We start from the raw sequence: 19183 nt of genomic DNA on the forward strand, positions 1-19183 counted from the left end.
TCAGAGGGGAAAAAAAGCACGTAATTCTAGTCAAGAGAATTTCTGTTAAATAAAAATATATTTTCCAGACCTGTATATACTAGAACTGAGCTGTAATCAGTGCTGCTATGCTAATTTGGTGTTCTCTTTTGTAAGAGTAGACCGTACTGTATACTGTGTAGACCGCTTATAACGTAAGTCGCCGGAGTCGTGAATATCTGCACTATAACCAAAACAACGATTTTCAAGCCCTGCACGTATGCAAAACATGTAGACCAAGCAGCCGCGCGTATCCGAGAATCGAAGCGTGCGACTGGGGTTTTGCATCCATTTAAATTTACGAATGTTGAAAGTTTAATGTCCAAGTACCTACAATCTTAGCATGAAGCAGACAGAGTGATAATTCTTTTTTTTTTTTAATGTCTCAGTTTGCCCGAAAGGCGAAGCATCAATTGTGATAGAAAATTAGTAGAGAGCTACAAGAGTAGGGATAGTAGTTTTATCGGCTGAATAAACTTGACACATTCGCTTACTAACTGAATTAACAAGCGTGGTGTCAACGCGCACAAGCAAACATGAATAGACTCGATGACCGCAGACAACCCCGTGCTGCCTTACCGTTTTGCTCCTTTCGCGTGGGAGATTGCGTCGCCAGTTCCCCTTGCGCCCGGTTGCAAGATATGCATTTGGTGCCACAGCACAGCTTCGCCCACCCCTCCCTTCCTCCCATACCCCCCACGGCCTTTCGCGCGATGGAAGTCGCATTTGCTGTCCGTTGTGCGTTCGCTCTCCGTGAAGGCGCGCGTCCCCCGCGCGCTTTCACTCGCACATACGGCGCGCGGCGACGATTTTATCGCCCTTGGACTCAGGCTCCACGTCTCTTGCTCCTCCTCCGCATCACCCTCGTTGATCTCCTCTCCCATCGGTGGGTGCACCTCGCTGAGAAGCGTGCTCGCTACCGCCCTTGTCGGCGAGATTTTCTCACGGAAGCCGCATTATAACCGGTATTTCGTCTCACGCGGCTGCACTGTAAGCGGTATGCGTATACATGGAGTGCTATGGGAAAATTAACAGGAGTCTGAAAAGACCGTACTATATCCGGACCTGCACTATAATCGGTTACGTTGTAAGTGGTCTATGCTGTATCTTGATCTATGTACCTATGTTACTGGTAGCTTGCTACTTTTTGTTATGCAATGCTAGGAGACTACTGAGCATGTGCAGCACCATATTTTCTGATATTCGATATTCTGTGCTTTTTTTTTTTTTTTTTTTGCTCGATTCGATTCAAAATCGGTATTCGCACACCGCTAAAAATTAGACAAGCCTTTGTTTAGGCCAGGATTGCCTAAACAAGCCTCTTTCTTTTCTTTTTTTTTAATGCTTGCTTGCAATTTGATGAGCCAATGTCGCATATCACATATGATACAGCAGGCAGTTATGGGTACACCTTATGGGCATGCAGAAAAACATTTGAATGACAGACAGCATGCAAAATATATCACCACCATTGAAAAAAACGCTTAACCTTGCACTCGGCCGTGCAACGCTTGAAACAGCGAAGCTGGGCGATCGTAGCCCAGCATTTTCCGGAAGTACGCGCAAACTTTTCATCTTATTACTCATGATGGTCATAATTTCTTTTCGCGCTTTTCGGACTTACAGCCGTCACTGCGCGTTGCATAGCGCAGCTTGCAACGCCGACACCGCGTTCCAGGAGACCCGCTCCGTGAATGCGTCTCTCTCTCGCTCTCATAGTGTGCAAAACCTCTTCACCTCGCAGAGCACGAGCATACGAACGCGCCAGCTGTGGACAAAGATGACGCTCGAACGCAATCATATGGTTTGCATAAATGCATGCTCTGCAGGCGTGGCTGTATAGCCTAGTGGTTACGACGCTCGCTTTGGGACCGGGGGTACGCGGGTTCGAATCCTGCCTCGACAAGAAAGTTTTTTTTTTTTTCTTTCTTGGTAGTTTCTTGCTACGCACCACAAGTTACGGCTGGTTTAAACAACTTCGCTGTTAAAAACTTAAACGCTACTTTAAAACATGGAGTTTATTTATCACAGCTCCAGCTGGTACAAGTTTCTTTTAAATTTTACGACGTCCCTTAACTAATTAATAGCTTTAATTTCTAGGCCAGATAATTTACAGATTATGGTTCCAGGCAACTTCCTGGTTTGCATACACTTCAGGAGCTGAATTCAAGCCGCAAGAAAACATTCTTGCTCATCCTCCAAGCATCAATGGTTGCTGCTATTGTTATTTGCTCTCGTAACACAGCAAGGCACCAGGCTATCTTCGTCGTAATCACTGCATGAATTTGCATTTTCTGATCTATTCATTACTGGTAATGGTGCTAAGAAAGAGTACAGCCTGCACAAACATTATATTTTGCCGTCAAGTGTGTTCTTTCGCGGGGAAACAAATCTCTCCTCCAAAAAGCAACCCATTACTGCATGCTGTGGTATCATATTATACGATACAGCAATTAATGATGGCCTCATAAAGCCACCCTAATGTATTTGTTATTCAGAACATTACAGTCACCTAATAAACAGCTAACAGACAGGTATATTTTGTTCCCATGTGATGAATATTAATTGTGTATAAGTAACCTTTTTCTTTATGAACTTTTTGCATGCTGTGTGACAAGCTGCCACCACATGTTTTTTAACGAAAAAACTCAAAAGTTGTTTCTAGTACTACTGGCACTGCGTATTTAATTGCTAGGGGAGCGGGGGGGACATAGGTACCGGGGAAATATGGAGCATTTTCTTTTTGAGTCTGTTATGCTGTAGGAAGTTATATGTGTATCGTATATGGTACATCATGCGATAAGGGGCTAATTTATAACTTTTGGTAGTGTGACAGCATCTAGTTACTGAAGGGGAATGAATGGAGAGAAAACATTTGGGACTCGTTCAATGAAGACACAGAGCGAGACTTCAAATTTTTTCTTAGAAGGTCATTTTTCTTGAATATTTGTATTCTGTCATAGTGCACACTAGCGATTGTCATTATTGTAATAGCTACATATTTATGCCATTTATAGCAACAGATTTTTAGGCCTTTTTTACAGCCACGTAACACCTACAATTAGCGCTCTATTTTCCACTTCATTCAGAAAGCATTGGCAACACATCGGCCGTGTGTCATGGCACTCTTTGGTCGTATCTGGTCCTCTCGCCATTAAACACCAAACATCATCATTGGAAATTTTTATTCAGTTCAATTTGTAAATTTCACTATTTGAATACACCTAGTTTACAACTTATGTAACAGATATCTTTTAAACCATATCTGCACTTGTCCAAGGAGAGAATTCCTGCACCTCACGCATATCTTAATAGAGACGCTAAGTGTTTAAGATTCCTGTTAAGGGTGCTTTGTGAACTACCTTTCTGAACTTGCATGACATGGCCATACATATTTTTGTGCATGCTAAGCATCTGACATTGCTTGGCTTGCTGTTTGTCAGGCCTGCTGGAGAAGTTCAGCCACCTGGACATTCCCGACTACGACAGTGATGAGGAGCAGGAGGGTCTCGTCGAGATGGAGTTTCGGCAGCACAAGCGGGACTATTATGTCAACAAGCTGGACTACAAAGATGTCAACAAGTGAGCTCTTCTTATCTCGAAAGGCTGTGGTGGTCTCTCAGAGCGTATTAACCTCAAGAGGGCTTGTTTTAAATCGTTTCAGGGAAGTTATGCAAGAACAAGCACACGGCTACGTCCGGGCTGTTCAGTGGAACCTGCACTATTACTACAATGGCGTACAGTCTTGGAACTGGTAAGAAGCTCTTTGTGTCAAACATGAAAAGGGAACTGCTCGGCATGTGAACTGGAAACTGAGAACGAACATATTCGTTCACGTGTAATTGGGTTCTTCTTGTGAGAAACGTGGGCTGCAATGACACGAACAAATGTTATCATCAGTCTTCTTTATGCCCTCCACTGGATGAAGGCCTTCTCCAAGTGATCTCCCCTTACACCTGTCTTGCGCCAGGTGACTCTATCCTATACCTGCAAATTTATAATTTCATTGCGCCACCTAGTTTTCTGCCATCCTGGCTTCCCTTCTCTTGGTATTCATTCTGTAATTTTGATAGACCAATGGTTATCTATTCTGAGCATTACGTGGCCTGCCCAACTCCATTTCTTGCTCCAAATTTCAAGTAGAATATTGGCTACCTTTATTTTCAGTCTAATCCACACCGCTGTCTTTCCGTCTTTTAACATTATGCGTATCATCATCTTTTTGTGCCATAGCTCCTTGAGCGGTCCTCATACGAGTTGTCACTGAGTTAGGTTGAGCCCTTTCCCCCTCACGCTGGCCCTTGCAAATGGGGGAAAGAAATTTTTCAAATGCAAGTTGTGACAGATTCATTGATTCGCCATATTGAAGTCTCAGCTCTTGTTGCTATTTGCCATTGAAATCATAGGCGTTGTCACTCCAAATGTTGATGCAGTCATCATTGCTGTTGGTTTTGTCTTCCCAAAAGCTTCTCAAAAGTTGGGGCATTGCTTTTAAATGGAGTATACCTAGTTCTCATGGACCACATCTTGTTGTAGCCCACACTGAGTGTTGTTTGCAGACAGTGCCACAGTGTCTGGGGTGCAGTGCTTCACATGTCCAGTCGGTGTTTTCCAAAATGTTGAAGTATCTCTTCAGTGTGAGATTGAAGTAGTTTTCTGCTTCAGGAGAATATTGCATTTCATTTAATGACGTCGAAAGTGGGAAAACATTTTCGTTGTTTGATGCAACCACAGACCTTGGGACCGACTTATCGCAGGATGGCGTTTGTACATCATGGGCTAGTGAAATTGGCTTGGAACGGGCTCCAGAGTCAACTCGGAGCTCAAGTCAATGCTGAAGTCTGCATTGTAGGCCAATACAAATCTCGTTCCGCGTGGGTGCCACAAACACACTCTGTATGCAGTAGAACCTCATTGATACGATCCTGATTTCCTGGCGTCAGCATTCGTGATAGAGAACAGAAAAAGTTATTGAATATAGTTACCTTTCTTTTTTACCGGTTCATATATACCAGAAAACGTGATATTTTGGCACCAACATTCAGCACATTGACAAACTGGGATTGTATAATATGATTTCAGGCTGCTTGATCCCATGTAAACAAGAAAGGGTACGAGGCGCGTGCGCTCACTAACAGTAGCCACCTACCGCAGCAGCTTCCCTGCAATACTCGCACGTCCGTCTCTCGTGAAAATGCCGGCGTGCACTCGGTTTCCTATTCCAGTACCAGCAAATCTCCTCGCGGGTCGTCACACGCTCCATTGACAGCTATCATCACCAACCGTATTGCGATAAGCATCTTCAACTAGCTGTTTCACAGCACATGGGGTGTAGTGCTGTTAGAAGCCTACTGCACACTTTTAATAAGTGACGCGCTGCCGTGCCCGGTGGCCCACGACGCCAAGTGGGCGTCATGTTTCGCTCTGCACGTTGTGCTGCAACTATTCACGCTGTGTGGGCATGTCAAAACTTCCCACCAAAATTCCTCATTCAAGGAGCTTGTACGTATGCTTGCTGAAGCCTCAAAAATGACGAGCGTCTCAAGCCGCTCGGGCCTCACCAGCTCGGCACGCGTCGGAGTCTCGTGCTGCAAAGATTCACGCAACACTTCTCATTACGTAGATGTTAACTACAGTAGAGTCTGTCAAATTTTTTAGTGACTTCAGATCGTACATTTTCCTGGTCAGTATTTTTATTCTTGAGATTTTTTGCCCAAAACGTAGAACTAGGTTCAACTGTATTGGTCGGCACCTCACATGGGTCAACTACCTCCTTATTTCGGATACTTATTTTTCAAAGTAAAAGGTTTACCTACTGATACACGGGACAACATACTGTTATCACGAGAAATCTTTCATAATGGCCTGATGGCTATGGTGTTCTACTGAATACGGTCGTGGGTTCAGTTTCGAACTGCCACGGCTGCTTTTCGATTGGGGCAGGATGCAAGAATGCTCGTTAATAATTCTACTTAGCATCACATTAACTAACCCCAAGTGGTTAAAATTAATCCGGAGCCCTCCACTACGGCGTGCCTCAGAACTGGTTTTGGCACGTAAAACCCCAGAACGAAAAAGATCTCGATCATAGCTCCAGTGTTGCTTTAGGATTTTAAACCCTATTAATTAAACAGGTGTTAAACTGTTACAATGAATTCTTGCACATGCATCAGACACATCTTAAATATTTTGATAACCTGAACAGGTTGAAGTCCATTTAGTTTTTTTCTAGGCCAGTGCATATCTTTCAAGCTGAAAACCTTATGTTTATCGTAGCAGGTCTTAAGGTTGTTGCGGTTACTGCATTGTTAAATTAATTGCAGGGCAAGTCTTACAGAAACATCAGTGATACATACTGGCCGTCATGTTCTTTCCACAGGTACTACCCGCACCACTACTCCCCTTACATCTCGGATATCAAGGATTTTCAAAACTTGGACATGTCATTTGACCTGGGCAAGCCGTTCTTGCCTTTCCAGCAGCTCATGGCAATTCTACCATCTGCCAGCAAGAAGCTCGTTCCCAGTGCCTATCAGGTAAGCGGCCGTCCAACACGAGCATATTCCAACCAGCCTTCTCAAATGTGCTTGGCTATAGACCTACACCATGTTTGTAAACAGCGGTAGGCACCGTCGATATATTTTAGGCCCTATAGCGACGTCGCGTAGGCTCCGCCCAACGTTTGGCTCCGCCCACGTTCGCCGCCACCGCTTGCACGCGCGGATGACGCATTTTTTTTTTTTTTAATGGGGTGGGGGAGCTATAACCACGATTTCATTATGAAGCACACAGTAGTGGGGGCGCCGGATTTAGTTTGACTACATGAGATTCTTTAATGTGAACCCAGTGCACATTCTTGCATCTCGCCCCCATCGGGATACGGCCGAAAGAGACGCTAGGCCTAGCTCAGTTGACCGCCGCAGTGACAGCCGACAGCGCTTGCGACCTGGCCTGCTGCTCATCATTGTGTGCTTATTTTTGACAACATGATTAACGTGGGCTTAAATGAATTGGTTTTGTTGGTGTCGTTGGTGCGAATAGCAAACGAAACGTAGTACTTGCAAGCCAGCCGAGCCGCCTCGTTGAGACGGCCGATGCTTGGTTCCCGTCTGCGAGACGAAATGCCGTTCGCGCCATTGGTTTAGTACGGGATGCTGCTTTACGAAACACGCGCAAATTCGAGATATTTTTTCTATTAAGCGCTATTTCATGTTAACCCCTTCAGTCACGGCGTACACATTTCTGTACGCGACTTATTTTCGCAATTTCTCTGCAGTGGTGTCAAGGAACAGATCGCGAACATTAAGCTTATAGTAACTTGAAAATTCCGCTTACCCTAACGCACCTCCATTTTATTTCTGAGTGCAATGTGTCACTATAGACGACCGCTTTGGTGAAGGCACTACCGTGTTTGACGGGCTGTTCGACGTGAAGCGGTTTGGTAGCAGCTGTGAAATAACTTTTTTTCCTTTCTAGTAATGCTTGCAGCGAATAATTAAATTGTGTATGTAATTCGAGCGGTTTACTAAATTTATTTTATGAAGAAACGTAGTATGACTGACTGATCACTAAGCAGATATTCGATAACTCTATAATTATAATGAGTCATCATAATATGCACAAGGAGTCCTTCCACTACCTAGATTTGCTTTCAATGGAGCATGCAGTACCTTGGCATAAATATTTGTAAATTTCATACATTTATCGAAAGTCTATCATAATTCGTGACTGAAGGGGTTAAGAACAAGCTGTAGCCGATTTCTACGTCGCCGTGAGCGGTGATAGAAGCGATCGCCTCGGTGATGGGACCGGCTAGGTACCGGCTCTACGGCGACGCGGCCTGTGTAGGCCCACGCTATAGTGCCTAGAATATACGTAAGTATATTCTAGGCACTATAGCCCGCGCTATGTGAGCTAGCTGTTGTACGCGGCCGTCCGATCGCTCCAACTCTGTACTAACACTGTACATTTTGTTTCGCGCTCGAAATTTAACTGACACGTTTAGGCGCGTTTATGACTTCCACACTGCAATAAACGCAGCTGTGACCCTGCTGCCTGCGTATGTGAACGTGTGATAGGATATTTACACTGCTGGGGGCTCAATTCTTTGAGACGAAAACAAATTCGAATGTGACGTGTTTTGTGGGGCATCTGCTCGCTCGACCTACATTCAAGGCTAATCCTAATCTAGCTTTCCCACAGTGCGGCAAGCAATTATAATGGCATGCTAATAACGATCCTAAGATCGGCTAATGCATGCCAATCAAAATAAAAGAGAAGCTTAACGGTTACGAAATGTATTGCGCATAATGGATGATCTGGTATCATAATCCAACTTTCGCTTTTGCTTGCGACGGTTTTCATCAACAGGAAACCTATGAAAACTTTAATCTCTTGCGTATTTCGACGCAACTCAGCTCGTCCACATACTGCGTTTCTTTCATTCTAAAATCATAGAATAAAGACCTCACAGATGGAACCGCACAACCACCCGTGAAACCCAGCGGCTGCTGTGGTACGCGCGACACGGGCGGTGGCTCGGCGGCGGAGTGCCTACCAAGCGAAACTAAATTCCGACGACAGCGCCACTGCATTTTCGTGACGTAGCGCCGTGGTGTAGGTCTATAGTAGATGTTTTCAAGTGTACTGCAAAATCAGAGCCAGGCTGTAGTCCCAGATGATGTCTGGTTCTGCATCTTTGCTGTCTACTTTTCAAAAGAAAACATGTCTTGTTTTCGCACTTCGTTGAAGGAGGGTATGTATTCTGGTGTCTTCATATATAAGAAACATGTTTCTTGCAATTGCGAATTGTGACGGCAATCATTACCTGTATACAGATCACGTCCGTTAATTCGACCCTTATGGGACTGACAAAATTGACCGAATTATCCGACGGGTCAAATAAAGCACGATGCAGAAAGAACATCGAAACAGAAGATTTGGCCTGATTCCAACGCACCTCACAAACAAATGCACGCATACTTTCTATGTGTCCAAAGTAGAAAACTAACGTAGAGACAACATTAAAGCTGCTTAAGGGGGGACGCGGCTTTCGCATCGCGATATTTGGCCAAAAAAACTATTTTTTGAAAATCACATTTTCTGTTTGTATGACTTCTTTTCTATTTTATTTCAAAATTTCGTCACGGAAAATCGCGCGGAAATGATATAAAAAATGTTTACCGAAGCTAAGGTGGCGAGGAGTTTCTCGAAAATAGTGAAAAAACGGCATTTTTCAAGCCGCGATATCTCCGCAACCGCGTAACCTAGTGCCGCCATCTTGGTCTCTATGGATAGCGCGATTCTCCGTCTTGAAATCTGGCGCCTCGGCCAGCTGCACCATGCAAGAGCAAGCGCACAGCAAGCAAAAGTTTCAAGGTCTCGCGGCGGTTTCTGATCGGCAGCGCGCGCCACGTGACTGTACGCGGCTCCGGATTGGTCTCCCGGGCGGTTGCCCTTAGCAACCGGCGGAAAGGTCGTCTGCTCGCCGCGCTGACAGCGCTGAGGAGCCGATTTCGCGTCTTTTCAACTCGTCGCGGCGTGGTTTAGAGATCGTATCTCACTCATGATAACGGACCGGCGGTCGCTTGTTAGAGAAACGAAAAACGTTGTCAAGCTCGGCCCTTCTTAGCTTGGAGAACGGCTCTCGTCTGTTATCATGGGCCGGCGATTGTTCAAGAAGAAACGCAAGACTGCGCATCAATTTGGTGCTCGTAAGCCACCGATCTCTAAAACAAAGTTTGCTTCGGCGACTTCAGCAGTGACAATGACGGTGGCATGCAGCGCGACGCGGACATGCAGCTGAGCATCTCAAGCACGGATGGAGCATCGTCCGCGCGTATTGGCGAAACTGTTCAGGAACCCAGCCGAAAAAGATGCCATGCGGAAAAATAAAGCTGCAAAAGCTCATCAGACCATCAGGTCAGATGGTCAAGCGATGCCGCATCGCAAAGGACACAAAGGACTATAACCCTGGTGCCTATTAAATTTTGACAACTTTGAACCTTGTTTTCTCAGTACAGTTTTTTTGGCATGTTGCTCAGCTCGTGGAGCAGATATCTTGGTAACTACTTTACACATTTTGATTGCGTTTGTTTTGTCAGACTCACTGAACTGTACTTTAGGGGATAGCGCTCTTCTTTTTTTATCCTAGTGTTTTAAGAATTCGTAGTAGGGTTCCTTGTTTGCAGTGTAAGCGTGCTCACTGCAGTGGGACTGGAGAAAACGTAAACTACAAGTTTTAGTGTTGAAAAAAAAATAATTTCGAGAACGCTATCCCCTTCTGCATACATTTGGCTGTGCATACAGTATTTAACAAACTTTTCACTTGATTTCGTAAATCCTCCAGTCCCTCCACGAGGTTCAAGAAAGAAATAATTTGTCTAGCAAAAAGTTTTCATGGTACCGCTTTGAAATTTTTATGAAATCATCATAGAGCCATTCTTATTCTATGTACCAATTTTCATTGACATCCACCAAGAAACAAGAAAGTTGGTACCGAAAGTCGCATCCCCCCTTAACAAAGTAGAAGTCTAAGGTGCACCTGATTTTTTATCAAAATAAATGGGCAAGGCTCTTATATGTGTTGCACCATGGCAGTTACCGTATTTTCTGGTCTATAAGTCGCACCTTTGTATAAGACGCACTCCACTCAAAACGGCAGTTTTCCCGGGAAAAAATGTATTATGTGGGGGGTGGGGGGGGTCAATCCGGCGAAGGTCAATTTTACAATCAAAATAAGTTCGCGCTCATAGAAATGCATGGGTGCTGGCCGTCCCCTTCTTTCAGGATCAAATTAACCAGAGTCAAATTAATGCAAGTGTACTGTATTATGTAGATAGACTGTGTAGAGCTTTTCTGTAGTCTTTTAGTTACAGATATAAAGCATCTGTGAAATCAGACTTGTAGTTATGTCATAGGTTGTGTGAAGAAAATAATTTTAAAGGTGCTTATATTGCTTTCATTGTTTCTTTGTTTCCAGGACCTCATGGAGAATGAGTCATCTCCTATCTTGGATTACTACCCGAAGGAATTCAACACAGACTTGAACGGGAAGCAGCACGATTGGGAAGCTGTTGTGCTCATACCCTTCATAGAAGAGGTACAGTTCCTTACTGTTACAATAAGAGCTTGAGTTGGTCATTTCTTGGAAATAGTCACATGTAAATCAGAAACTTAACCTATTAGTAATCTTTTTTTTTTAACACAACACATCCCCCTTCCTTTTGGGTCAAGTTATTTTTTATCTGCAAATATAAAATCTTCAGAAGGACTTAAAGGTGATTTATTAAATCGAAGCTTTTCTTGGTGGCTAAGGGGCATTCTGTTCAGAAAAGGCACATTCTTTCAAACGTGCAAATGTCTCGATATACAGTCAGTGTCCGATTTTTCGGACTCTCTAGAGGCCATGAAAACGTCTGAAAAATTGAGAAATTCTTGAAAATAAATGCATGCTTTTTACTAGTCGCAAAGGCTCAAATTGCCACATGCACATTCGATATAGCTCTGAATGCTCGCCAGTGCACTTATTACGCATATAAGTGCCTGTACTATGACAGGAGACTGCAGGTGCATGCATGTACAGTCGAGTCCTGCTACAACGAAATTCACGGGACACGCAAAAATTTTCGTTGTGGCGGAACTTTGTTGAAGCGAATTAGTATGTACAGTGGAACCTCGTTGATGCGATCTTCGCGGGAACCAGAAAATAAACGTATTATCCAAAATTCGTATCATCCAAAGCAAACCCCAAAACGTAAGAAAACAGGCTTACTTGGTTACAAACTCTCTAGCAAAGCTTCCTGTTGCGTCGAGTGATACTGCTCCGCTTAACACGCTTGTAATGCGGAGCTGCATCATGGCACCACACGAACCACAGCCAACACTCTTACATTGAGCAACTTTAAAACAGCTCATCAGTTTTCGTTGACCTATTTTTTTTCCAAGTCGGTAAACAACTTATTTTGAAGGATAACAAGTTCCTTGACATAGCTATGGAGGTCACGGCACCACGAGGCCAAGAATTCCGAAACAAAGAAACACCGTAGAGCAGCATGAAGCAACGAGCGCCACGACTGGCAGATGAGGGCAGGCGGTTCATTCAACCATGTGACCGCATGAAGATCTCGCCTGAAAAGCCAACAAGAAAAAGCGCGAGCGAAAGCTGACGCGAGCAGACGATATTACAAGTGCGATAATAGCGGTCGGGCGGGTCCACATGACACCAGTTTCCCGCGCCACGGCCGGTCTGGAGGCGCGCACTCCCTTCCTTCTTTAAAGAGTGAGCGTGCGCCTCCAGACCGGCCGTGCCCGCACGTACGTCACTGAAGGAGACAGCTCTCATTGATCTGCTTCGCTTGCGGCTTGTTTGCCGCCGGGGCGTGCGGCAATTTAAATCGGGCCAGGACCGATCACTCCCACGGCGTGAAAAACCTGCTTCGCGGCAGCTTTTGTGGCGCACGTTCTGCCGCCGATGGCGTGCAGCGTGCGTTTTTCCGCTAGTGTCGCCAGCCCTTAATACGTTGTTCATGGGTTGTTGGAATGTAATTTAATCTGGTACGCTTGAATATAAAGCTACCAGTTTCAGAAATGTCAGTTTCCAGTCGTATCATCCAACTTCAGGTGAAAACGCGATCCTATTAACCGCATGAAAATACATTGCTCCTATGGGACGTTGGCCGGGAAACAAAAGAAAAACTTATCATCCTGAAAAACGTATTACGCAGAATCGTATCAACGAGGTTCCGCTGTATATACGTACGCCAAACGGCAAAGCCACGAATGAAACTGGAACCATCATCCGGGAAATCTTCGCAACGGCGTGGAGGCAAAGGTTGAGATGTACTGAAGGCGGTCAGTAAAGTGTCAACTTCACGAGAGAATGTATTTCGCTCCGTTGTTACAGCATTGTTTTTACATTGCGGCCAACGCTTATTCCAATGCGTGCCCGGCCGATCGCGAAACACTCATATTGCAGCACATGCACCACCGCAATGAAGTGGTTTGAATTATCCCAATTTCACTGCATATTTATGACAAAGTAGGCAAGCTTGGCAAGCTTATGCTTACTGGAAGTTTTGTTTCCAAAAGTCGGTCAGCCTGGATTTCTTACGCTTCACGGCAAGCAAAGGCGTTGTGCTCCGGCAGCTACTCCAGCAGTGGCTGCTTACGGCGCAGCTACGCGGGCTCCGTATCTTGAAATTTATTTGCGACGTGCACAAAGCGCGCACCCACGCGGGCGTCATCTCCAAAGCGATCTGCGATATGGGCAAAGTACAACTAGTGCCGGTAGAGTCGTATATGCTGTGTCTTCGACGTTTCGTTCACGTTGAAGTGGGGAACAGCAGAAAGGTCAATTCGCTTGCTGCTGCTGCCGCGCCTCCTCACTCCAGCGTTTTGACAGCGAGCTTCTGCGGTCATCGAGTAAGATGTGTTCATGTTTACCTGTGCATGCGTGACACCGTGCTTGGTAATTTAGTTTGTAAGCGAACGTTTGCAAGTTTAGACGACCGATAAAACTTTAGGTTGTATGGCTGTCTACTAATTTACTATCGCAATCGGTGCTTCACCTTTCTGGCGAAACTGCAAAATTCTTTTCCTTCTGCATTCTGCCTCGGCAATCATTTGTGCCGTGTGGAGATCACTTTGTGGAGAGCCGTGTGGAGATCGCTTTCAAGATATGGTGCGGGCGACAACACCGACAACCGGTACAGGCGCAAAGTACAAGAACGCATTTGTTGGCATAGTAGGAGACGCCCCCCCTCCCTCCCTCCCGCGCTACCTTCCCGCTTTGCTCCTTTCGCGTGGGGAGATTGCGTCGCCAGTTACCGTTGCGCTAGGTTGCAAGATACACATTTGCAATGTGTATCTTCCCCCCCCCCTCTTTCCCTTCCTCCCATACCCCTACGGCCTTTCGCACAACGGAGTGAGTTGACCTCTTGACTCTTTAATTTAGCTAGTTTTAATTGTGTTTCAATGATACGAATTTCGGCTAAGACGAATTTATTTTGTGACCCCGTGAGATTCGTATCATCGAGATTCCACTGTAATCAAAATGGCGGTGGTGGGGGCTTTGATGAATGTCGTTTTCGGACCTGCGGTCACAGCAAAAAGCCTTGAAAATCAAACAGCAAGGGGTTTCAGTGTCCGAAACATCCTATGTCTACATGCTCTATGGGGTCTGAATTGGCACCTGAATTGTCGAGCATGTCCGAAAAATTGGGCGTTGACTGTATGTACATCTTTGACCATGTTGGACTCATTTTGTGCCGTGGTCTAGATTGGTAAAACTAATAAAAAGGCCCTTGCCCTATGATGCTGTTTGTAGAAAACAATGGAGAAATGGTAGCACCATGTATCATGCGGAATTCTTATCCTGGTCACAAATTGTGCCAGGCACGCATGTTTGATGTGAGCATTCAGCTGCGTAACAGCTACCTTGGTTGCCTGTGTCAGAAGTGACAACACTAAAGGCCAAACTGCATGTACGCTTGCAGGCGCTCAAAAGCTCGCGCCCTCGCTCCTTGCATTTGCCGTGTTTCGCGAGGAATGGAGGTTTCAACCTACAAGGCGCACCGCACCCACTTGGCTCACTATTTTCGCCTTTTGTAAGGCAGCCAGAGCACCCATATTTGTGTCTGGAGAAAATATCTGTGCTCTCGTCACACTTAAACGTGTACAATGTGTCCAGCACCATCTGCACATGCATGGGTGCAAGCTTTCATGCGCCAGCATGCTTTCGCATCGCGAAAAATCGCTAAAAAATCAAATTTTTTGGAAATCACATTTTCAGTTTCTATCTGATTCCGAAATATCATCGCTGAAAACCAAGTAAAAGTGCTGTAAAAAAATGTAATAGCCAAGGTGCCAAAAAATTTCGTGGAAATCACGAAGGAACGGCGTTTTTCAAGCCACGATATCTCCGGAACGACGCAGCCGAGCGCTGCCATCTTGGTCTCGTTGGAAAGCGCATTTCTCTGTCTTCAAATTTGCCGCTTCAGCTATCTCCTCCATACAGAAATAAGCACACAAAAAGCAAATGATTGAAGGTCATGCCAGAGCCACCGATTGGCCGCGCCCGCCACTTGACTCCAGCGTGGTTCGCCATTGGTCCGGTGCTCACTCCACGATGGCGTCGTCTGCTCCGATTGTTGAAGTCTCCTCGCGAGCTCTGGACAGTTTCCATAATCTCTTACGAGTGTCAAAACGGGCGCTACGCGGACATTGCAGTAGCGTGGCCGATCCCGCTTTTTGTGGACATCTCAGACTCGTAGCTATGCATTCCGAGCATTGGCGACGCGGACTTCGCGACCAAACTTCGGGCACAGAATCCTCGGACGCTTGGCTAAGCCTTTCGCACATCGCGCGCGGACTTCTCGGACCCTTGCCTAAGCATTTCGTGCATCGGCGCCTTCGACTGCGCAACTAAGCACATAGAGCGTCGACTCCTCGAGCCTGCGGCTAGGCATTTCACGTGTCGGCACATCGCTCATCGAGTGTCAACTTTTTGGACCCGCGGCTAGGCACTTCGCGCATCGGCACCTTGAGCGTTGACTCCTCAAGCCCGCGGCTAGGCACTTTGCGCGTCGGCACCTCGCTCATCGAGTGCCGACTCTTCGGACCCGCGGCTAGGCACTTCGCGCGTCGGCACCTCGCTCATCGAGTGCCGACTCTTCGGACCCGCGGCTAGGCACTTTAGCGCGTCAGCACCTCGAACGGCTATTCCTCGGACCCGCGGCTAGGCATTTCGCGTGTCGGCACCTCGGACCCGCGGCCAGGCATTTCGCGCGTCGGCACCTCGGACTGTGAGGTTAAGCTCATCGAGCCTCTATTCCTCGGACCCGCGACCAGGCATTTCGCGCATCGGTACCTCGGATCCGCGACTTAGCGCATCGCGCGCCGACTCTATTATCGTATTGCCACGATATCCCGTAACAATACCTATCATACCACACCTTCATAAAGAGAACCTCATCATGAGCTCTGTTCACTAGGCCACTTGGGCTGACACAGACACCTGGCTGCAGAAGTGAGGCATCATACAAAAGTACAGGCTGGAAAGCACCTAGCAGCTGCATTGCTGCCTATCTATCAGTGGCTCTCCTAACATCCATAGCCATTGTCAATGGAAGATGATCCAGAAGGCTGCTGAGAGCCTTCATTCAGTAACATGGTCGATTCTACCAAAAGAAAACAATGCCTGACTGACTGTACTAGAGACTGCTATCAATGAGGCAGTCTGCAGGTACAACACTAGAACTACTGTATATTTATGCCCACATAGTTCTGCACCTCACTTGGTTTGAAACCCAGGCACCATGCTCTTTGTAGAGCAGCAGTAAAGAATGCCATACAAAAATGAAAAAGGCAGAAAGAAGGCGCACCAGACCAGAGGCCACATGTCCAGACCAGAGGCCACAAAACACATCAAAGATTACAAATTTGGTGCGTTTTAGAGAACTGAAGAGAAGGTGAAACTTTGAGAGCCGTTTTCTCAAAAGTGTTCTTTTGCCTTTCTGCTCAGTTTCTGGAGCTGATTTCTTCGTTACCGTTTAGCCTATTTTGATTTTTTTTTTTTTCACGTTCCTTGAACTAGAAGTATCAGGGAGACGTTCTAAATATTTGTGCCAATTTTCATCAAAATCCATGAAGAAATCAGGAAGTTGATTTTCAAAGCCACGTCCCCCCTTATTGTTGATTCACGCACATGCTTACATATACTATATATTTCTGACAGTGGCCATCAAAAGCACAAACCTTTGCATTGGTGTTCTTCTATTGGTGGTTTGCTATTCCTCACTCACTGTTCTGGATATGTGTGCGTCTTCTATCAGGGCCGCCTGCTTCCCGCCATGGAAGAGCGCTTCGAGCAACTGACCGAGGAAGAGAAGGCCCGCAATGGCCACTCGGGACACCTGCTGTTTGTTTACTCCGAGGAACCCCAGCCCGCTCGCCCCTGCAAGGGCGACCAGCTGCTGCCTAGTGTAGACGTGAACCACGCCAAGTGAGTGCCTTCTGCATCAGTTAGGCTACCTCCAACACTGCCCCATTTTGTTCTTGTCCTTCTCGGATGTATTGGCACTTACATAGTCATTCGCTACATCTTCATTGCCTGCTTAGCAGATAGAAATTTCTGGGTTCTATTTCTGAAAGGTGCTGCTGAAATGTTACAAGCACCAGTCATCAAACGTGGGAAATCTCACATGGGTTTATTCCTCACGAGGTAGATTTTGGCCCCAACTTGACCTTGGTCTCACAGACACCGAGAAGTGAGGTTAATGACTGCTAGTGGCGAGAGGTCAACAATTTCGACCTTGACTTCGTGTACGACCAAGAGCTTGAGTGAAGTCAAATGCGCAGGGAGGTGGAGGTTTTAGGTCCAACTTTTCCGCAGCCGCTCAAATCCATGAATTACTTCCTCCTGAGCGAATGAGTTGACATTATTCTACTTTGTTTTGATGCAAATTTTTACACTTATCTAAATATGTCTTCAAGTAGTTCAGGTTTATGTAAGCCATAAGACAAAGCATGATTGCAGGTGGAACTTCCTGCTGAACAATCGTTTTCATGAAGCCTTGTATATGATTGGCTATCATGGCTTTGGTCCACCTGTATTTGAGGCTTTGGAACATGTTTACGTAGATGAGAGTGGCTTGTTGGGCTAGTTGGTACATGGTTATACTTGGAGAATGCCAGCAAACTGGAAGTAGAAAAAATCGAGAAGACATAGAACAAAGTGACCTTCCTGTCACTTTGTTCTATGTCTTCTTCTCGATTTTTTCTACTTCCAAGTTTGCTGGCATTCTCCAAGTATAATGTTTACGTAGGTAAGCATGAGAAGCATATTTGACATTAAGCACCCAAACATGAATTCAAGAACTAAGGTTGTGTTTCAAGACGCAACGTCAACCTCAGTGATGAGGTCTAGGTGATGTTGACAGCTGCTGAAAGTTGAGGTGAGGCATCCTGAATGTACCTCAACCTCATGGGATGACGAGGTTCAGTGAGGTCATCAAACCTGATTGGATGTTGAGCTGAGGTTAAGCATTGTGAGGTTGTTTGCCTACCTATGCCGTCTATGCTTGTTTTTGCTTCCATTTGTTTTATCACTATACATTCCCTTGGCATGCATGGGCATTTGATCAACAACTATTGTCACTTTATAAAAATAGAGGATTCAAGACAAATTTTAAAGTTTTTTCTGTCAAGGCCGGCCTCCTGTCTCTTAACAATATGCCTATCATTTTTCTTTCATCTCTCATGTGATCTTTGCCGTTCTCTGAGGTTTAACCCATTATTTTTCTTAATTTTTGTGGCCAGGCCTTCGAAACTCTGTCAGAGCTGAGCCAGTTTTGATGAGTTTGGATTAAATGTCTCCTGTTATGTTGCAGAGTGACCGAATTGGATAAGGATGCCTTTCGACTTCCTGTATCCATGATCAAGAAGGGTCTTCTGGAGGGAATCAGGCTGGATGTTTACTTTCCTGGGTTTCCAACTCTGAAGCATCTGCACTACACTGTAAGTCAATGGCATTTCCTGTCATGCAAGGTGACATGGCATTTCGCATCGTCAAAGCCATACTCTTATGATATATGAACTACTATCCGGAACAAAAGTTTGCAGGCATCAGATGTCACAACAGAAACTATAGCAAAACATGTATGATTTTGTCTTATCTACGAGTCTTAAGAACTTGAAAAATTCAATGCCTTACTTGTGTAACGGGATCATGTCTGAGCACTGTGAACGTTGGAAAATATTTTTACTCATTTGTAGGTACATTGCAATAATAATTTTTTTTAAAGTTTTCTTCAGCCCTTCTGTGCTTTGGTTTCATTGTCTCCACTTGTCACAACATGCCATGATTTCAAGAACTCGTTATTTTTCTAGCATTTCCATCTCTTCTAAGCAGTTGACAACAGTTGGACTTTCAAAGGAGCTTTGCTCTCTCTTGCATTGCTGCAACGGACTCTATATCAAATTTACTCGAATCTAACACGCACTTTTTTTTTTTCGATAAAACAGGTCCAAAAATTGCGTGCGCGTTAGAATTGAGTACCACCCTAAATCTGCGTTACCATATAGCCGTCGGCATTTCAAAATGGCCGCCTCGCACGCGCGTCGAGCCTAGCTACCGCAGCTTCCTCTATGTGCTGCAGCACACGTG

The 19183-nt window shown here is 45.5% G+C and overlaps 1 protein-coding gene across 2 annotated transcripts in view; it reads left to right on the top strand.

Moving 5' to 3' along the window:
* The window catches only part of LOC119445857 (5'-3' exoribonuclease 1), an 89853-nt gene that overhangs the window by 16477 nt on the left and 54193 nt on the right, over positions 1 to 19183 (top strand). For both annotated transcript variants that reach the window (XM_049663678.1, XM_037710160.2), the window contains exons 12-17: positions 3462 to 3600; positions 3683 to 3772; positions 6398 to 6554; positions 11000 to 11119; positions 16851 to 17020; positions 18408 to 18534. In XM_049663678.1, coding sequence (XP_049519635.1) covers positions 3462 to 3600; positions 3683 to 3772; positions 6398 to 6554; positions 11000 to 11119; positions 16851 to 17020; positions 18408 to 18534 — 803 coding nt within the window. The remainder of the gene's footprint in view (positions 1 to 3461; positions 3601 to 3682; positions 3773 to 6397; positions 6555 to 10999; positions 11120 to 16850; positions 17021 to 18407; positions 18535 to 19183) is intronic.

The sequence above is a fragment of the Dermacentor silvarum genome, chromosome 3 (assembly GCF_013339745.2).
Source record: "Dermacentor silvarum isolate Dsil-2018 chromosome 3, BIME_Dsil_1.4, whole genome shotgun sequence".
In the NCBI taxonomy this organism is placed as follows: Eukaryota; Metazoa; Arthropoda; class Arachnida; order Ixodida; family Ixodidae; genus Dermacentor; species Dermacentor silvarum.